At 43.1% G+C, this 19711-nt stretch overlaps 1 protein-coding gene across 1 annotated transcript; it reads right to left on the minus strand.

Annotated features, from left to right (window-relative positions):
- Positions 1–920: 920 nt before the first annotated feature.
- On the minus strand, positions 921–18691 carry MSL2 (MSL complex subunit 2). Its single transcript, XM_054166884.1, has 2 exons — positions 18549–18691; positions 921–3117 (listed from the first exon to the last, which is right to left on the minus strand). Exons 1-2 carry the CDS (start codon positions 18688–18690, stop codon positions 1520–1522), a joined length of 1740 nt encoding a protein of 579 aa, XP_054022859.1. The 5' UTR covers position 18691; the 3' UTR covers positions 921–1519.
- Positions 18692–19711: the final 1020 nt, after the last annotated feature.

Raw genomic sequence — 19711 nt, forward strand, 5'->3', positions numbered from 1 at the left:
TGATGGTTTGTGTTCTAGTTAGCCCATGTCTAATTTGTGCTGTATCGTTTCAAGAAAGGAAGCTTCTGCTTTCACCGAGTAATTTTGATGGTTTTTAGACTGCCAATGAAGCCCTAAATGCAAGATTAAGTTCTTCCACTTGTACTCTTCTTTAGAAATTATGCTGAAATAAACCAGTTCTGCATAAAGCTGAACTCCTACAAAGGTGCTTTCATTTTAACTCTTGCTGAGCTAAGCTCTTGGACTGCTTGGTGGTTTTGTTCCATTTTAGAGCCTTTCTGCTCAGGTTGAAAAGCACTGACCTTCAAAACCTACTTTCAACATACTAGTGAAAAATGAGCTAGACTGTGGGAACAGGGAGTTCTATAGCTTATTCCATCCAACAAACTGCTGAAGTATTTCACCTCAGATAATGACTGATCCTCTGCCCCAGCTGAAAGATCCCTCTCACTGAAGAGTTACCCTCATGGGGATGAGTCCCAGGTCTGCTGTGGTGCGAACTTAAACAAACCAACAAACGCATACTCCCAAAGGAGGTACCTGCTGTGGAAGTCTCCAGGTATCCCTGGCAGCAACTGGGAGCAGAAGGGGAGAGTCAGCACAGGAGTCTCCCTGTAGCCCACAGTACTCTTTCTACAGACAACAGCAGTAAAACCAGCAGGAACTCAAAAAAAAAAAAAAAGGGAGGGGTTGGGGAGGAGGTCTGAGGAAAAAACTGAGAGAATAACATAGAACTTCAGTCTTCTTGGTGTCCAACTAATTGTCTTGCCCTGGCCAAAGCCATAACACGTCAAACAAACAGAGTTGGCACAAGGGGCACAACTGATGAGGAATGGGACCTGTGGATCTGTCAAGAAAACCAAAGCAAGCACTGTTGTTGACGGGGACAGCGCATCCATGTCGGCATTCCACGCTCATTCATCTCTACACCAACTGATCTTCCTGACCGTTGTCTGCAGACCGAGCTGCTTCTTGGGCTGTCAGCTTTCTCATTACTGAACTTTTTTAAACTGCTCAATAGATTCTCACAGTAAGAAATTCTCTGCCTCCTCCAGACTGCACTCTTCAGCTGAGTGCTGCACTTCCTACAGGAGCATTAGGTGATGTTCTGGTAAAAGTGACTGCAAGTAGTCAGTTACTTTTCTACACCATCATCCAGCACAGTTTAGATGAACTAACTAGATGCCACTTCTCTACATTTTAAGCAGAAGCTTTGACTAAGCACAAAGCATGGCCAAGTACAATGAGGTTAATGCATTCCTTGTCGAAGATCTTGTGATAAAATCCTTTACATCAGCAAACTGATCTCAAACTATGAGGTGCTGTAAGAACTAAAAAACAGTTTTAGGGTAACTCCTCCATTATCTGCAACTATTTCCCAGACACTAATACACATAACATAGCAATGAAAAACACTTGATACAAGTGATCTAAACGCAGGAGCTCCAGCAAGTTAAACAGAACCATAGCTGCCTTAAACTGTAGCAGTTCCCCTACTGAGGGCAGGGAAAAGAAAGGTTCAACAGTCATATCTCATGTCTATAGCTTCATCCAAACTCTTATCGTCGTGTGTACTGGCAGCTAAAAACGTAGTTACTGGTGACCCTGTCACATTGATTACACTGGTGCTTGTGCTGGCATTGCGCACCGCAATGCTTGTCACATTAATGCCCAAAGTAAGCCTAGTCTGCTCCAAGGCCTTTTCTGGCACTGCAAATGCCTCCAGCTTCTTCTCCCCATTAGCCATGTACGAGTTTTGGCAGCCACGGCATATGCAGTCAAGGCAGGCTTTGCGGTTAGAATAGCAAGGGCAGCGTTGGCCACGGCATGTAAGAACACTTGGATTTTGGGTGGCACGACCACATTTACACCCTTTCTTTTCTTGTGGCTTTTTATACACAGTTTTTGTTGGGCTTCCTGGCATAACATTACTGCTAGGAACTTTTTCCTTTGCTTTGTCTTTTGTTTTCAGCACCCCCGGTTTTGCTTTCGGGTGAGATTTCTTAGGGGCATGTTCTAAATTCTTTTTCATGCTTTTGTTAGACAGGAGCACAGTTTTACTGATTTTGGGAGTAGTGCCTCCGTTAGGTACAGTTGCAATAGGCTGCAAAGACATTTTGTTTTCCTGTTTCACTGTTACAGGAGCCGATGCTCCCAATGTTGGGCCACAGATGATGCTGGAAATGGGCAGAGGTTGAACCTTTTCACTGTCACTTTCCGATCTAGATCGCTTTCTGTTCAACTTCACTACCTTAGGTGTTGCCGCTGTACAGGAAATTCCATGAGGAGAAGCGTCTGTGGACATGAAAATGTTATGGCTAAGAGGTGGGGGAGAAAGCTGCAGGAAAGGGCCATTAGTCATGTTTGCTTCCAAGCTGGGCTGCAAATTAGAATCACAGACTTCAGTATTTGAAACGGTCTCTAAGCTGCGGAGAACCTCCTCAACACTAAGGAGAAGCGAGCCACCTGGTTTGATGTCTTCACTGAAACTGCAGATGTCAATGCCTGTTGTACACAAGTCACTGGTAGAAACTGTATCACACACAGGCTGCAGGCTGCTGGAGATATCTTCAGTTTTTATATACTCTCCAGTACTGCAGACATCGATGGCGTTTGCATGTTCAGGAGAAGGAATACTCACTCCCAGTTTATCTACTGAAAGCCCATTACAATTGGGCAACCCGTTGATAACAGAACCTCTAATGTCAATGTTTTGTGTGCTTTCAGGTATGGATGTAAAACTAGCTGGAGGATCAGCTGTGAGTTCTGAGGTTGAAGGTACTGGGGAATGTGTCAAACACAAAGTCAAGGCTGTCTCAGAAGATTTTTCTGTCTCTTCATGGAGTGGTGATCCATCTTTAAGCAAAGCCAAAAGATCTGCAGAACAATCAACTGCCTGGATAATGTCTCGTGCCAGTGGAGTTTGTGTTATATATTCACAGAGTTTCTTATAGCAGTTCACTAAGATGCTTAACTGCTTATTCTCCTCAAACTGTTCGTAGTCCTTGCACCAGCTACATGATGGTTTCATCATCATCTTCTTGCCTTTACAAGTTTTGCAGACATAATGCTGACATGTGGAGTTGGTAGGAGCAATAGGGTCTTGTAGCAAATTTCCTAAGGAAAAAAGAGAGAGAGAGAGATTACAATGGATTCGGGGCAGGTTTCCATGGTAGTACAGGATGAATTTTTCCACACCTAATTTATTGGAAAGAGTGCCTAAAAATTTCAGTAAGTCACAAGAAAGTGTACTATCCAAACAATAGCTTGGAAAAAATTTTCCACAGCTACCATATCTGGTTTTATAATGTTACAAAAAATTTAAATAAGAAACCCATCACACCACAACTTACTGTGCTGCTACAGCCTTTACAAACACTCAACTAAAACACTACCAACCCCTCGGTCCCCCTCAGCAGTTTCCTCCACTGCAACTCACAAAACACTCCAGATTTCTATCAATTTAACAGAAATGCAACTATCAACCCCGTGAAGAGCTACTGCAGAGATCTGAATGAAATTAGTCAACACAAATGGCAAGGGAGCAGAGCAAACTCAAAGGAATGTCAAAATAATGACATATCAACCCCAAAAGGAAAGAAGACATAGCAGACTCTGGTTTTACTTTTCATTCAGCTAGGACTAAGAATAGAGCCTGGCTTTGGGACAGTCAATGCCATGAATAAAGCCCAAAGTTTTTAACTTTGCAAACAACAAAAGCAGTGAAATGGATCACAGAAATTCTTCTAAACAGAATAAATCTACTACTAGTGGATTTGAATAAAAAAAAGAATTAAAATTACTCTATTGTGCTCTAACAGATCCCTCTTGTGCCACACCAGAAGACAACTATTAACACATCCCAGGGAGTGATGGCTCCTGGTTTTGCAATTCACAGACACCTATCAGTGAAGTAACACTTAAAGCAGTGGTACTGTCTTAGCCATGATGCTGACAGATTTTAAAGTGTCAACAGCACCTCATGTCCTGTGCAGGAGTGAAGAAATCAGAAGAAAGGATTTTCTCCCAAGACTTTACTATTACACCCTAACAACAATCAGTTGCTAAAGAAATCAACACACCTGAGAGCACAGAAGGTTTCAGTCATCCAGTACTGACATTGGTAAAGTCTCTGTCTCTGAAACTGTAAAAACCTGAAACCAAGTTTTTTGGTTTACTGAAGAACCAACCAAATAACATAGGAGGATAGAATGTGACAGAACAGAGGTAGCTGAAATTCTGCATAGAAATAATCCAGCTAGTCACTGTATCTAGAAAATGACAGTACTGCTTTGCTATTTCTAGCCAGCTCTAAGCCAGAATGATACTCTAACACCTAAATTAAATTTCAGAGTATCTATAGTTATCTACAGCAACAGGTTTCTCCTTCTTTCCAAGCAGCAGATTTTCAGCTTTGGTTTCTCCTCGTGAGGAGCCTTTGCTGGATGAGTTTCAACCATCAGTGAATTCACACCCTGGTTTTCCAAAATGAAAATGCTGCTATGAACACTTTAGTAACATTAAATAATTTGAGAAGAAAAACAAATACATATATTTAAAGAGACTGAGATAAAAGAACCCAACACACCAAACAGAAAGGGATTTTCTCTTGTATTTTAATCCCATGGACCTTCCATAATAGCGCTTTTAAGGGATCCAATTAACAGGACCTGGTTGAGTGGGCTGAGTTACCATCCAAGGAATAAACCCCAGCCTCTCTATTACCCTGGCCAAGAACTCAAGGCCTCAGGCAGAAGAGCAAGACATACTGTACTAACCTTCAGCTGGAGCAGCGTTTAAGAAACCTGTCCCTCGCTCTCCAGCTTTTGTCAAAATGGTCCATGCCCCTTGTTTAACCTAACCCTCCACACCTTTCGCTATCCCAACCACTTCTGAAAGCTCATTTTCCTGTGTGTTTCAGTAAGTATTTGGCATTAGCACAATAATTCTGCAGCACTCCTGAATTCCCTAAGTCAGCAGACTCTCCCATTTTCCCTTGGAAATCTACATTCACTAGTACTTGTTTTAGAACAGGGCTGCTCCAGCCCTCCACTTGAGCTGTCCTTCAGTAAAAGCAGCTTCATGCAACCTTGTTTGGAGCAACAAATAGCAAGAGTCAGTGCTGAAGTCATTGTTGCAGTCTTCTTTTAATCAACTGAGAGAAAACAGAATCATATAGCAGGATGGCAGCACACACCCAGCACCACTGTTACAGCGCAACTGCAAGAGGCCACAGAGGAACCTGCAGTAGTTGGATGTGGCTAACAAAAGCCATGCAGGAGGAGCACTGAACAAGAGAAATAGAATTGAACAGAGGAAGGTCAAAAGCACAATTCCAGCAACACTTGACGGGAAATGCACCTCATAACTCAAGAAAAGGTGCTCTTCTTTTCTAGTCTAATGAGGAAGGGCTGACTTTAGTCTGGAGAGGAGAGGGCTGAGAGGGAATCTTATCAATGTCTATAAATATCTGAGGGGTGGGTGCCAAGATGAAAGTGCCAGGCTCTTTTTGATGGTGCCCAATGATAGGATAAGGAACAATGGGTATGAGCTAAAACACAGGACATTTCACCTGCCTAGATATGTTCCTGTGCAACCTGCTCTGGGTGACCCTGCTTTGGCAGAGGGGTTGGACTCAATGATCTCCAGAGGTCCCTTGCAATCCCTAAAATTCTGTGATGCTGTGTGTGATTCTGTGACTTAAGCCCCTTTAAATGATGCTACATACACAGCACTGCAGGCAGAGATGGCCATCACAGTCCTAAAACTGGGTTAAATTTTGTGAGAAACGTTCCAAACTCCCCTGGATAAAAACAGAAAGCAAGCTTTAAATCACATCAGCTAGTCTCAGAAGTCATGTCCTTAAGCAGAAAGGGTTCACATACAACCGTTCCTTCTGGATCTTGAGCCTTTCCAACAGGACAGGCAAAATCTATTCTGTGATTAGTGCAGGAGGCAAACACACCCAAAACTCCCTCATTTAATTCTTTGATGTTGCAGAAGCTATCATAAAACTACACGTATCCACAGTGCTGCCAGGACCAAAGCCCACCAACCACAGAATCAAAAAGGTCTTTCCCAATCAAAATGGTTTTAAGATCTTCAAGTCAATCATTACCTGGTGGAACTTGAGGCCATTTCATCCCATTCTATCACTTATTACTAGACAGAAGAGACCAACACCAACCTCACTACAACCTCCTTTCAGGGAGTTGTAGTGTGAGAAGGTCTCCTGTCAGCCTCCTTTTCTCCAGACTAAACAACCCCAGTTCCCTCAGCAGTTCCTCAGCATACCTGTTCTCTAGACCCTCACCAGCTTTGCTGCCCTTCTCTGGACTCACTCCAGGATCTCAATGTCTGTCTAGTAGTGAAGACAATTAACCAGCATTAATACTCAATGAAACAAAGCGATTTGGCATATTCCTTGGTCCATCTTTAGCCCCTTTTTGCTACTTACAATGAAGAAGGATGAGTTATGGTGATTAATGCTTTATGGCTTATGAAGCAGCAAAACACTGCAGAGATGGAACCAAATAAACAACATGCCAATCTAACTTTTAATTAGATTTTTAGAAGTCATCATCAACAGTGCATTTGATTTCTCTCAAATTTTGCTGAAACTGTTGAGGGGGTCTGAATGCTCAAAGAATAGGTCAAAAAATTCAAATTTCCAGCAGCTTTCAGAAAAAAAAAAAACCTGAACAAAGAACAGACAAAACAAAACATTTTATATGCTCTTATTGAGGAAAAGAACAGAGCAAGCTCTCCTCTCAGTAAATGCCAGGCAACCTACACAGGAGAGACACTAGAAATTCCTGAGCTGAGGGAATATTTTCAGCTTGAGCTCATGTTTCATTGGAATATTCATTCTTCAAAGATGTTCTCTGAAATGGATTCTGTGGCACCTATCAGTCTCTTCAGCTTTATCATCATTAAACTAAAAAGAAAAAAAAGAGTCAACTCTGAGATGCAAAGTCAGAGAAAATGAAGTTTCATTACTTTGAATATGCAGGGAATTTTGAGTAAGCAACTGTCCCAGAAAGACAACATGTGAGCTGCTACCGAGAATCTGGGGTTACTGAGATCTGGAATGTTCCAAACTGCTGGATTGTACAGGCTCCCAAGATAAAACAACCCTTTGATGCTGCTTATTACCAGGTCCTCCCAGATTAAGATTATGAATTCCATGAAAATTAAGACAGGAAGAATTCCAAGATGTTACCTAGCCCATTCTCAAATTCCCAATAACCACCATACTGACTCAACCTGGAGATCTAGCCAGCCCAGTAGGCCATCTCAGTACTGGCCAAAAGCAGGTGCTTCGGGCATAGAATGAAAACAAAGCAAGTAAACCCTTAACGCTTGCCCAGCTTTTAACCGTTATTAGCCACCTACTCTGTAATCCTCAGACTCCCCCTTGGACTTGCCTCATCTCCTCAGTCATGAGGCTTTGACAAGAAGTTCACCTGCTCAGCTACCGGTTGTTCTGCCAATGACCTTTTTGTTTTGAATACCACTCTTGCTAGTTTCACTTGACAATTTCTGGTTCTTATGTTGGATGGGGCAACAGTTAATCCCTATCCTCTCTTCCACACTATTCATCTATCAAACAACCCTCCAATCTGTTTATTTTCCAGATGTTCTTTAAGGTTGGATCACTAACTCCTCCACAGGTCTTTTTTGAGATGGGGGACCACAACTGCAACAGCATAATATACAGGTGAATCATAGCTTTATACAGTGACCCTTTATTCCAGTTCCAAATTTCAGTGTTTGCTTTGCTTTTGTGATTGATGCGCAACACTGTGCTGATGTTCTCATGAAGTTTTCTCTTGCAATGCCAAGATCTCACTTTTGGCTGGTAGCCACGATTGCTGCCTCTTTGGGTAAACTTACAAATGTGCAAGATCTACAAGACACAAAATATTGGGCTCTGAGAAGTTAGGAATTTTTCCCTGTTTGTAATTTAATATTCACCTAAATTAAATTAGTCAGTTTCTTGAGCAGTCATTCATCCATAGAAGATCTTTCCACGATTACTCAATGCCTTCATTTTCACTACCCTAAATAGCTTGGTATTACCAAACACCCCCTCATCTTCTCTCACCCTCTTTTGCAAGGAGTGTATTAACAGACCAAAAGCAAAATCCCATTCTTACAAAGCCTCCAGTAAGAGGTTTTCCCTAAACAACATCAGCTCTTAACTACCCTGCTTTCAGAAAGGTTTACTAAACACATACATTAATAGGAGCACTTACAATTAATAAGCAGCATATACAGCACAAATACTTTTTAATACATTATTGACAATATATCACAGCTGTCCTGGAAAGGCAGCTTAGCAGGAGGGAGGTTGTTTAAACCACAAGGAATACTTCCTATTGTATTCCTGAGTAAGCACTGCTTCATAGTTGCAGGAACAGGGAAGCATCTGCAAATTGAGTAACAGAGACTGAAGGGAGAACAACTGGGAATCAAAGCAATTCTTAGGTTTATGTTCTCTATATACTGTTGTTTGGGTTGAGAGAAGGGCAAAGAAACTGGTGGAGGGCCTACTGAGGGAAATTAGATTGTTTAGAAAAGGAGGCTGAGGGGAGACTCTCTGAAACTCCCTGACAGGAGGTTGGAGCCAAATGGGGGTCAGTCTGTTCTCCCTAGTACAAAGTGATAGGACAAGAGGAAATGGCCTTAAGTTGCACCAGGTGAGGTTTAGGTTGGACATCTTCACTGCAAAAGCTCTCAAAGACTGGAACAGGTTACCCAGGGAGACGGTTGAATCCCCACCCCTGGAGGTGATTAAAGGAGGCAGAGATGTGGTGCTGAGGTACATGGTTTAAGACCAGACTTGGTAGAGATAGATAATGATTGGACTCAATCTTCAAGGTCTTTTCCAACCAAAACTAATTCTATTTTGCAATTCTATATTCCCAGAAAACATGCTCCAAATTGGTAGCAGTCACTGAGAAGAATTGTATCAAAACAGATCACCTTGTTTCATTCTCATCTATCCTCAGCAAGGGCAGAAATATAATGCCCTAGAAAAGGGACTAAATGCAAGGCACTAATCTAGCACCCTTGGAAAAGCCTACTAAGACACCATATATTGCCTTTAACAACTCAAAGCCTTAAGAATGATGTAACTATTAAATCTTAATTTGACGAAGTAAACTAGAAAAAAAAGTCAAGTTTTGTTACAAGTAGAAATAACTGTATCACCGGGGTTAATCTACAACCTTTGTCTGCAATACAAGAGTCTTTAGTCGAGTTGCATTTGTATCACCAGAAATGGCTCTTGTTTCATAGAGTGCAGCAAGCAAGTGGAAAGTTCAACAGCCCAGCCCTCTGCTCCTTTCATTCACCACCTGACTGAAGTGGTCTATCTGCTACACAATACAAGAGCCTGCTTGGCTCTGGCATCCATGAAGTAGACAAGATTATCACAGCAACACTGAGGTTGAAAAAGGCCTTTAAGATCATCAAGTCCAACCATAATCCAACTACCATGACCACACTAAAACATATCCTGAAGTGCCATGTCTACATGCTTCTTGGACACCTCCAGGGATGGTGACTCCACCACCTCCCTGGGCAGCCTGTTCCAAAATCTCACCACTTTCAGAAAACAAATTGTTACTACTGTACAATCTAAACTTCCTCTGGCACAAACATTACCTCTGGTCCTAACTGCTAGTTGCCTGGGAGAAGAGATGTAAGACTGGCCTCATTACAGCCTCCTTTTAAGTAGCTGTAGAGAGCAGCAAGATCTTCCTTAAGCCTTATCTTTTCTTCAGACTAAACAATCCCAGCTCACTCAGCTGCTTCTCCTATGACATGTCCCCCCAAACCCTCACCAGCCTTGTTGCTCTTTTCTGGACACATTCCAGGGCCTTAACATTCTGTGGTGCCCAGAATTTAACACAGTAGATGCTAAGAAGGAAGGTAAGAAGAAAGCTCACTGGCACCAGTTAATCTGTTAACACAAAACACTACAATGACCAAGATTTCCTTTTTAAACTAAGATTACAAAAAGCTCTGAGAGTTTTGAATTAGTCTGACAGAAATTTTACAGCTCTGTGAATCTAGCAAGTCTTAAAACCCAAGAAGCTGTATCAGTCTGATGGAGCACAGACACTTCTATGTTACACTTGAAAGACATGGCAAGCACCTCAAAGCAATAACCAGAGGCTGGAGGTCTAACAGTTGTACTGTTACACTTTCAGCATTTTCATTTCTGGATTCAATGAGGTTTCAAAGCAAAACATACAGAAGGAAAATACAGTCATAAAAGCAGTAGCACTTCTGGGGGCTGATAAAAAAAGCTAAAAGCACTATTTGCAAAACTATTTGACAATAGACAGGCAGGCATATGATAAGCAGTGAAAAGGCCTGTTAACCATCTGCAGAAAAATAAAAACACATGTGTAAGATCTGCTGTATATGGATCAGAGATCTGGATTCTTTCTAGGAAAGAACTAAAGTCACTCAAAACCAAAGAAAATTTAAGATAGGTTAGTTCAAGGGACAACCACTAAGGACAAGGCAATACCGAAAGGTCTCCCTCAGATTTCAAACCCTAACACAAAGCCCTTCCAAACCAGATACAAGATGGTAGGCTTGAACCCTGATCTGCTTCATACATCTCACAAACTGCACGATAGTCACGAGTCACATTCACCAGAAAAAGGTTTTACCTGCCCCTGCTCTGACAGACTGTCTCAGAAAAATGTTTGGCAACTTTTCTCATCACACAGAAACCTATTGGATCACCTAGCAGAGGTGTCACCTGTCACCCAGATACCCTACACCCTCTTCTCAGCATTCAGGAAACAAATCCACGTTTGTAGAGACCACACCTTTGTTTGAGACATGATGACACAAAACCCATCTCCAGTATTGCTAGCACAAAATTTTCACAGAATGTTAGGGGCTGGAAGGGACCTCAAAAGATCATTTAGTCCAACCCCCTGTCAGAGCAGGAGCACCTATTCCAGATCACACTGGAACACATCCAGCCAGGTCTTGAGTGCATGCCTACGAAACAACCAATTTTAAGAAAGAGGAGTTCACAACGACTAGATTAAATATGTACTTGTCCATTAATGGGTTTTGTGGCACTAAGTTTCTTACACAAAAACCAACAATAGAAAAAAAGTGACCAAGACTTTTCATACAAACCTTTTTCAGATCTGAAACAGTGAGTTTACCCGTGAACTCACTGAAAATACCACCTTGCTTTTATATCACACCTACAACAGTGCCACTAAAATTTGTTCACTCCTAAGCACAAACAGATTCCCCATAAGGTGAAATGGAAACATGAAGCACACACACCAAAAAACCAAAACCCCACCACCCAGAAAAACCAACATGCAAAAACCAACTAAAACCAACCAAAAAAATGCACTTTTTAAATTTCATCAAACATTTTGCTGGTTGCCAAGTATTTCTGAGCATCCTCCATCATCAAGCAGCTACAAGAAATTATTACCCTCATATAGAGATGGTCATGACTGAAGTGACTGTGTAATTATTTGGGGGAAAAAAAAAATGCACTATTTTTGTCTGTGTAGCATGGGAACCCAAATTAACCATGGTAAGAACACAATCAGACTATTTTTCTGTGTATTTGGAGAAGTACAGTCAACCTCTTCAGCAAAACTTCAAGGAAAAAAAAAAACCAACCAAAAAACCAAAACTAAACAGAAACATGACAACAAATTGCATTTTAAGTGTAGAAGGGACTGCTTTGTTCTCTGACTCCACCCCCTGCATAACAAACAACAGAATGTATTTTATCAAGTCCTATGTCAAAGCTGCATTTCTGTTTGAAAGTCTTGGTGTTCGCAAAATGATTGGGAAAATTTGAAATAGATGTTTAACAAACTAAAGTGGCAAAGGTCAACTTTTGTAATGAGCAGCTTTAAAAAAGACTGAAAATCATCTTTTTCCACTATCCAGTGTAAAATTTTCATGTAATGATGTCTTCCAAAAGTCAAGGTTGCTGTATTTTAAGAGTTCTTAAATTACAAAGTTAACATTTCTCCTAGGAGTGCAAGATTAATTTTAACATGTTTTTAACATGTTTCTATGCAGCATGAACACTCATAAGAATTAAAACTTGCTTTAGAAGTTACAGATCAAGTTGATCACACACTCTGATGAAACAAAAAAAGTAATTAAAATTACTTCTTCCCACCAAACAGAAATGTTCACAGCATCAAGATTTACCAAGCAATTTTAAATTGCCCTTCAAGGCCACTGGAGAACGAGCAAGCCCTGTGCTGCGACTCTAAGGCTCAGGAGACAGTGCGTAACAAATAGCATCACTGAAGGATTTCAAAGGGAAATCTTTACTAACTGTAAAGCATAGTGCTCAAGAAAGTTTGTGCCGTGTGATATTGCTCAAGCCATATCAATCCTTTCTAGCACACAACAAACAACTCCAGCATAACGTCCAGCAACTGCTCACTCCCTGTTTAGTCAACCTAATCTGTAAATCGTAGCATAGTAAGAAAACAAAACTGAAGAAATCTGTTTGGATGCATTATGTCCATAGACCTGGACCAGTAAAGATACCTCCTGGCAACACGTTAACTTTCCTTTAAACATTCTGAAATGCAATTGGTTTAATCAGTATCCTCAGGTGACCATCAAAACCTGCCCATCATCTCCCACTGCCTCAATGAGAAGTACACCTCAAGTCCCATCAGAAGACAACATTGCAGTCTTTACTATGCAACCTTGTTTTGGAGCCTACTATCAACCCGTTGTTACAGCGGAAACCATAGTTACTTCTCTTCCTACTCTGTTTTAAGACAGAGGGGTATTTTCAGTTTACAAATCAATTGAAGTTCGACTGGTAGAACTTCATGTCATCTACACTTCTGCAGTACAATGCAGACAACCTTGAAAAAGCAGCTCTCCCAGGAGTCACACACTGATTTCAAAAACAGGAAACAGCGAACTTAAGTGAAGAGAGGATTTTAAGCACAAGAGAAATCATCCAATGTATTCTTGACTAAATTGGTGTGTTCAGAGATGAGTGAGTGGATGCTTTACAGACAACTGCCCATGCAAAATATGAAAAGAAACAATACTTAGTCCAAACAACTCCCCAGTAGTTGTTTCAGAGATTCTGGTTATTTGCACATCCTTCAGAAATTTAGAAATATATTGGCAAACCATTCATATAGTTTTTGAAGGGGGGAAAAAATTGCTACCAATATGTGAAAAAATACCTTACAAAAAAAAGCACAAATCCAGATCACTTTTCAAACATAAAAGGCAACTCTGATCTGGCAGCACAGATCATGAATCAGCCATCACTCTCATAATCTAAGGAGAGCAGACAAGGAATGAAAATTCTAGGCTAAACTTTTCCACCACCAAACTTAAATATGCTTTTTTCACTTTAAAACTCTGATATCCAGGCTTAATTCAGTCATGGCTCACATCCCAAACAGAAAATCCAGTATCAAGCATGTAATTAAGTATTTTTTAGTAGTGGGATTTTGATTCTTTTGCCTTCTTCCATCTCTGTGATGGCAAACTGAATTTTCTAGAAAGTCACAATCTGTTTAGGTGTCACGCAAGTACGTTCTCTTCTCTGAAGGATGTCATGCAACTGCTGCATGCCTCAGATTGTCTCAATACCATCAGTGAAAAAAAAGGCACTGCTTCATCTAGAGCCATAATTCACTTGCAATCCACCTGCTTGTGGTGCTTCTTCCCTTAGGTATTTACAACAGAAATTTTCATATGAAAGTTTAATGAAACTGTCCAGGTCTGATTCACAATTTCCCAAGGAAACAGAACTGCCTAAAGTAATAAGCTCTAGTCAGAATCCATAACAACACTACTAATAACTACAGAGGAGGAATGAAGAGGAGGAGGTCACACCACATGTTGGCCATGGGGGAGGAATCAGTCAGAAAAAGAAACAATGGAGAATGAGCTCAATGAGGAGCAAGGAAGAAGAGGAATAGCCTTCACAGTTAAAACAACATGGACAAGATGGCAGAAAGGTGGAAAATTTTATCCAACTCAATATACCACCAATGATGAAGAAGTTTCAAACCCAGCTGGCAGGGTAAGTAGCATAAGACTCAATTTGACAGAGAAAAGCTTTCAAAAAATACACTAATAACTTTACACAGGAGCAGGATGGGAATGATATCCACAAATTAATCTTTATATAGGAAAACAAAAGGTAGACCATTTATTATTTTTTGGTAAACAAATTCCATTCTCCATGCTTGGGAGTTGCCTTCATGATGCTACTTCACCATTTAGCCTTCAACCCTCTAACTAAAATAATCAAAGAGTGATCTCCAAACACAGGACAGGAGCTGTACTGGCCAGTACTGTCATATTGTTTCTTTGTTCCTTCCCATCCCTTAATCTCCTTTGTGTTGTCTCACATCCCCTTACTTAGATTACAGGATGTTTAAGGCAAGAACTATATTCTTTCTCTCTGTTTCTACAGCACAAGCTACAATTGGACTGGGTTCCTGCCCAAACACAAATCACTGACCTAGAGCCACTCAATCTTTCAAGCACTTTCACATTCTAAGTCAGCAGTAATAATAACCTTTCACACATCTTTTAAATATCTTTCAGAAGGTACAGAATGAAGTTTTGCATGGATAAAAAGCTAAGCTGCTCTGAGTAGCAATCTGTCTCTTAAAAGCATTTTAATTGAATTTCAAAAAACGCTGTTCCTGGTGGAAAGCAAACCGAGCCTTTAGATGCCATGCAGTAACCTACATGTTGTTTGAAACAGAGAAAGGTACTTCTAAAGAAAATTTTTATCCTAATAGGCAGTACTTCTAAAACACAGAAGTAAATTCTACTACACTACTTTAAAAATTATAGTTAGTATTAACATGCAATTTAGTAATAATCACTTTGGTCCAGAGACTGCAACTCATATTTCACACCCTCAGCGCACTTAAGGCACATACTTTCTGTCTAATGTACACTCAGGAGTAGTTAAGTTTTAAAAGCTCTAGGAAATACCACCTTCTTCATCCTTCTAAAAGGATGATGCATTATCTACACCACCATCTAGGAAACTAATGCACGATCACACTTAAATCCTAGAAACATACCCTGACGTATCATCAACATCATTTAACCACTAGAACCCAGCATGTTAAGACAGAGATCTCAAATCCACCTTGGACAGATTTAGTTGACATACAGTGACATACTGTATTTACATTATGATTTGCCACTGATGGAACTTAACCAGTTTGAATATAAAATCAGAGCTTTAATTAGAATTTTGTAATTATGTGGGTCAAAAAAAACTTCTGCTGCTACTGCTATGCAAGCTGGTTTAAAAGATGATCAGATCAAAAGAAAATGATTTGGCTTACACCTAGTGCACTGAGGAAACAGTGAAAGCACAGTAATGTTGGTTGATTTGAGCTGTCACTCATTTCTTCTAAAAACAGTTTTCTAAAATTAAAGGGACAATCTTGACTGAGGAATTAATACCTGGAGTACTACAGCATGACACAATGCATGCAGGAGAGGTTAAATACTGATGAAAGGCTGGAGGTGGTAACACTAATTTGGGGAGCAATTTCCCAAGGGAAGTGCTAGAAGTCCAACACTTGAGACTTTAAGCAAGCGTAGGGGATTTACATATTGCTGATGATGCAGGCAGCAGCTCTCCAACAAAACACGTTTTTAAACATTTACATTCTACTACAATCAGTGCAAGGGAAGCATCAGACACTCAAGTTCCACATACATGAACCCATACCAAATATTTGTATCTCATGGTCTAAAAAGATAAACTAAGTGGACAGAAGTGAGCATCTGAGAGGCTTTTAAATCCACACTGTTAGGTTTTGGATGGTCCTAGCACTTGCTCATGTGATCACAACAACCACAAAGTAATTTTTACTCAATACTTAGGCTTTGCATTTTAAAACACTGAAATTAAAAAGGTCTCGACAGTTAGTTAGACTTTAAACAACCTTAAGTATACAGAAGGTTTAACAGCTCTTAGCATTAATGTGTTCAAAAGAAAAAAACCCTGTTTTTAAAACATCACAGAGAGGTCAGAGGGACAAAGAGAGAAAGAGACACAATATTCACCCATGACAGAAATGGGAGAAAAGGAACACAAAAAGAAGTAAGAAAAAAGTCCATTTGCCTTTACCAGTCTGAGCTGAAGATTTATGACTGCCAGTCAAGACCAGAGTGGACAGTTTTGTATTGGGCAGGACCACATTCCCATGACTAACTGCCTGGAGGTTCAGGAAAGACACTTTACTAACTCTGCATGACAGAAAGGGTATTTTACTTTATGGCTTCACAAAGAGCCTGGTATTTACTGAGGCCTCTGTGTGCCACCATGCCACAAAAAGGAGCCCAAGACAGAGATATAGTACTGGGGAATCACCACTAGACAAAATATTTGAAACAAACAGTGGTTAAAGTTACCTGAAAGCTAGCCACAGTGGGAAAAAAAGTAAGTCAAAGCAACTTTAAAATTCAAGAAAATCAGAGACTACAACGGAAAGTGTAACATCAAGAAGGAGTTTGTGTACAAGGAATACCCATGGAGGCACAAGTCAATAGAGGAAAGCTACCACAGAGAGTGACAGAAAAGCCAAGCAAGAAAAGCTGAAGAGGGGAAAAACAGCTCAGGAATTTGGGCTGGGACAAATTAAAGATAGATTATTTCAATAGCACAGAGGGTAAAAATAAGATTGCAAAAGGCCAAGAAGGGAAGAAGTCAAGGCAAGGAGAACAAAGAGCACATTTCAAAAGACCAGTCTTAAAGTGAAGAAGCCATAGGCTGCAAGAGTTAGAAACACTTAGCTCCTACTTAAATGTTTTATTTAAAAGGAAAGAAAAAAAAGAGAAAGAGAAAAATATTTGCGTATCTTTCCACTAAAAAAAAAGGCACACAGTTAGGGACTGGAATTAATAGGGCCTAAGGTAACAAGCAACAAATGAAGAACAGAGGTGCACTGCTATTGACATCTGGGTTATGTGAGAGAAAAAATCTTAAGACAAATTATTTCAGGAAATGACGATGCAGTGATCCTGGGAACAGGCTCCCTCTTTCCCAGGACAAACAGATCTCTATTTTCTAAGACTTTAAGTGGGAGGAGCCAACATCTACCGGATAGGAAGCAGCCTCAAAAGCTGAAATCCTGATTCTGTAATAAATGTTCATAAACCCCAGTAATTCAATTAAATCTTAGCGTGACCACACACATTAGTAAAGATAAACACATAGAAACATAGTGGACCTCACTTCACTTTAGGAGGAAAACAGAAGCACAAAACAGGGCGAGGGCTTAAAATTACCAGAGGGAAGAAAGCAGAATTAACAAAATTAATCAAACAAGATGTCTAACAGTTCAACCTTCCTCTCCCAACGCTGACCACGGCTTCAAAGGAAAGTTCAAGAAAGGCTGACAGCTTATTCCAGAGCTTCCTACCAGGAATGGACACGTGCCCCCACTTCATAAACACATCAGAATGCAATTCCTTCCCAAAGTTCCTCAGAATGTAATACGGAAATTCCGGATGCCTGCCTCTGCCCACAAAATGCAGAATGCTCTTTTTGGGGGAAGGGAGCAGGAAAATCCTACTAGACCTTCAGCCTAATTGGTTTTGTTTTCGTTGTTGGTGTTTTTGTGTGTTTGGTTTGTTGTTTTTTTTTTTGGGAATTACTGTTTTAGAACAATTTCCTGATGAAAAAAGATAAAAAATATCCAAGCACCCTTTCTGTGTGTTTAAAATTCCTGGCTTTCAATCCAAATTACTTTTTTGTTCTTTACATTTCAATGGCGGGGGTGGAAATAAGAAGTTCTTATTTCTGTGCCTCCACGGTCTGAGTATCTCTTACCACTTTTTAAAAGCAATTAACTCCACTATACCAAGATACTTTGATAACCGCTAAAAACTACCATACCATTTATGAAGTGACCATAATAAAGTCTTGGATTTGGGGGGGTAAACGCACTCTCCCCACAAAAACCAGCAGTCCAGTTTCTTTACAACTTGCCAGGCTATTTAACACACAGCCCCCTAAACGCCTTCCCATCTTTCACCAATATCGCCCGTAGGCTTCTCCCACCGCTTCGGGTTGTTTTCTGCAGGGAGAGAGGGCGGGTTTAAATCGAGTAACATTCTCACTCCACCTTTCCCAACTGGCAACCCCCTCCCCCCTCCCGCCGGTACCCGCGGGAGAAGCGCGGCCCGCCCACGTGAGCTCCGCCGCCACCGTCCCCCCGGCGGCGGGAGGCTCCGCAACAGCGGCGGCTCAGCGGCGAAAGGCTCAGCAAAGTTTCCCGGGCCGCCGCCTCCGTACGCGAGCCCCGGCGCACGGGGCGGGAAGAGCCCTACCACTGCGTTTCCTCCGGCAGCCGTACCAGGGCGAAGCCAGCCCGCCCGGGCAGCGGGGCCGTGGCGGGGACTCTCCGGGGAGCGCGGCCTAGGGCCCCCCCGCAGCGCCGTGCTGAGAGTCCCCGGGGGGTGGGGGCTTATTGTGCAGGGAACAAAAGAAAGATCCTCACCGCAAACGCAGCAGGAGAGGGACTGCCTGAAGTAGGGCAGGAGCTTGTTAATCTCTGTAAAAGACTGGGGATCCCCAGGGTCGTAGTTGAGCACCAGGCGGCTCGCTGAAACGTAGAGAGCAGTGGCATTCACCGGGTTCATCGCAGCCGCTCGCACGCCGCCGGCTCCGGGATGAGAAGAAAGCGCGGCGCCGAGTCCGTGCCGGCCGAGGGGGTAGGTGGCCCCGGGGCGGGGGCAGGCCGGGTGTCACCTTGGTCCGGGGCCACCTGGAGCCGCGCGGCGGCGGCGGCAGCGCGGAGGCCGCGACGGCCCGGCGGCCCTGTCAAGAGGGGCCGCGCTGGCTCCTCCTCCGCCTCCAGCGGGGCCTCGCTCCCGAGCAGCGGCCTCGGCCCGCCCGCAGCCACACAGCGCAGGGAGGAGGCGGCGGCACTACTCCAGGCTGCGGGCCATGCCGGGCCGGCCTCCCCCAGGCCCTGCTTCTCTCCGAGCGGACGCTTCCTCCGCCGCTGCGGGCCGCGCCTCAGCGGCGGCCCGGCATGGCGGCGGCCGCAGGGAGGAACCGCGAAGCCAGCTCAGGGCGGCGGCGGGCCGGGCCGCGCTGCCCGATCCGGCGGCGGGGGGGGGTGGGGGGGGTGGGAGGGAGGCGGATGCACCTGGGCCTCAGCGCGGCCGCATCACCGCGGCGGCGACGCGGCCTCCTCCGCGGGGCCGGTGGCTCCTGGCTGCGCGGCGGCCGCCGGAGCGGGCGCCTCTCGCGAGGCAAGATCCGCCGCCCAATCCGCGCCGCAATGTCAATAGCAACCGTTAGATCCAACCGTCACTGCGGAGCCATCGCCGCTGCCTTCTAGCGCCCGGCACTGCGCATGCGCGGCTGTGCCGCTGCCCCCTCCCCGCAGCAGGGGCCCATCCCGCGGCGCGGGGGGGCGTTAGGGGAGAGCGCAGCGCCCTCTAGCGGGGCCCGGACGCGCGGCCGCGGGGAGCGGAGCTGCTCTGCCGCCCTCGGCCTGGGCGCGGCGCCGGCCCAAGAACAACGGACGTTGAACCGTAGAATACAACCACAGAGTCGTCTGTGTGGGGATAAAGCGAAAGCCTTTTCTTTCAAGATCATCGAATCCAACCATTATTTAGCTCGACCAAATCTGGTGCCACACTGGCAGCTGCG

This window comes from Dryobates pubescens, chromosome 13, assembly GCF_014839835.1.
Source record: "Dryobates pubescens isolate bDryPub1 chromosome 13, bDryPub1.pri, whole genome shotgun sequence".
In the NCBI taxonomy this organism is placed as follows: Eukaryota; Metazoa; Chordata; class Aves; order Piciformes; family Picidae; genus Dryobates; species Dryobates pubescens.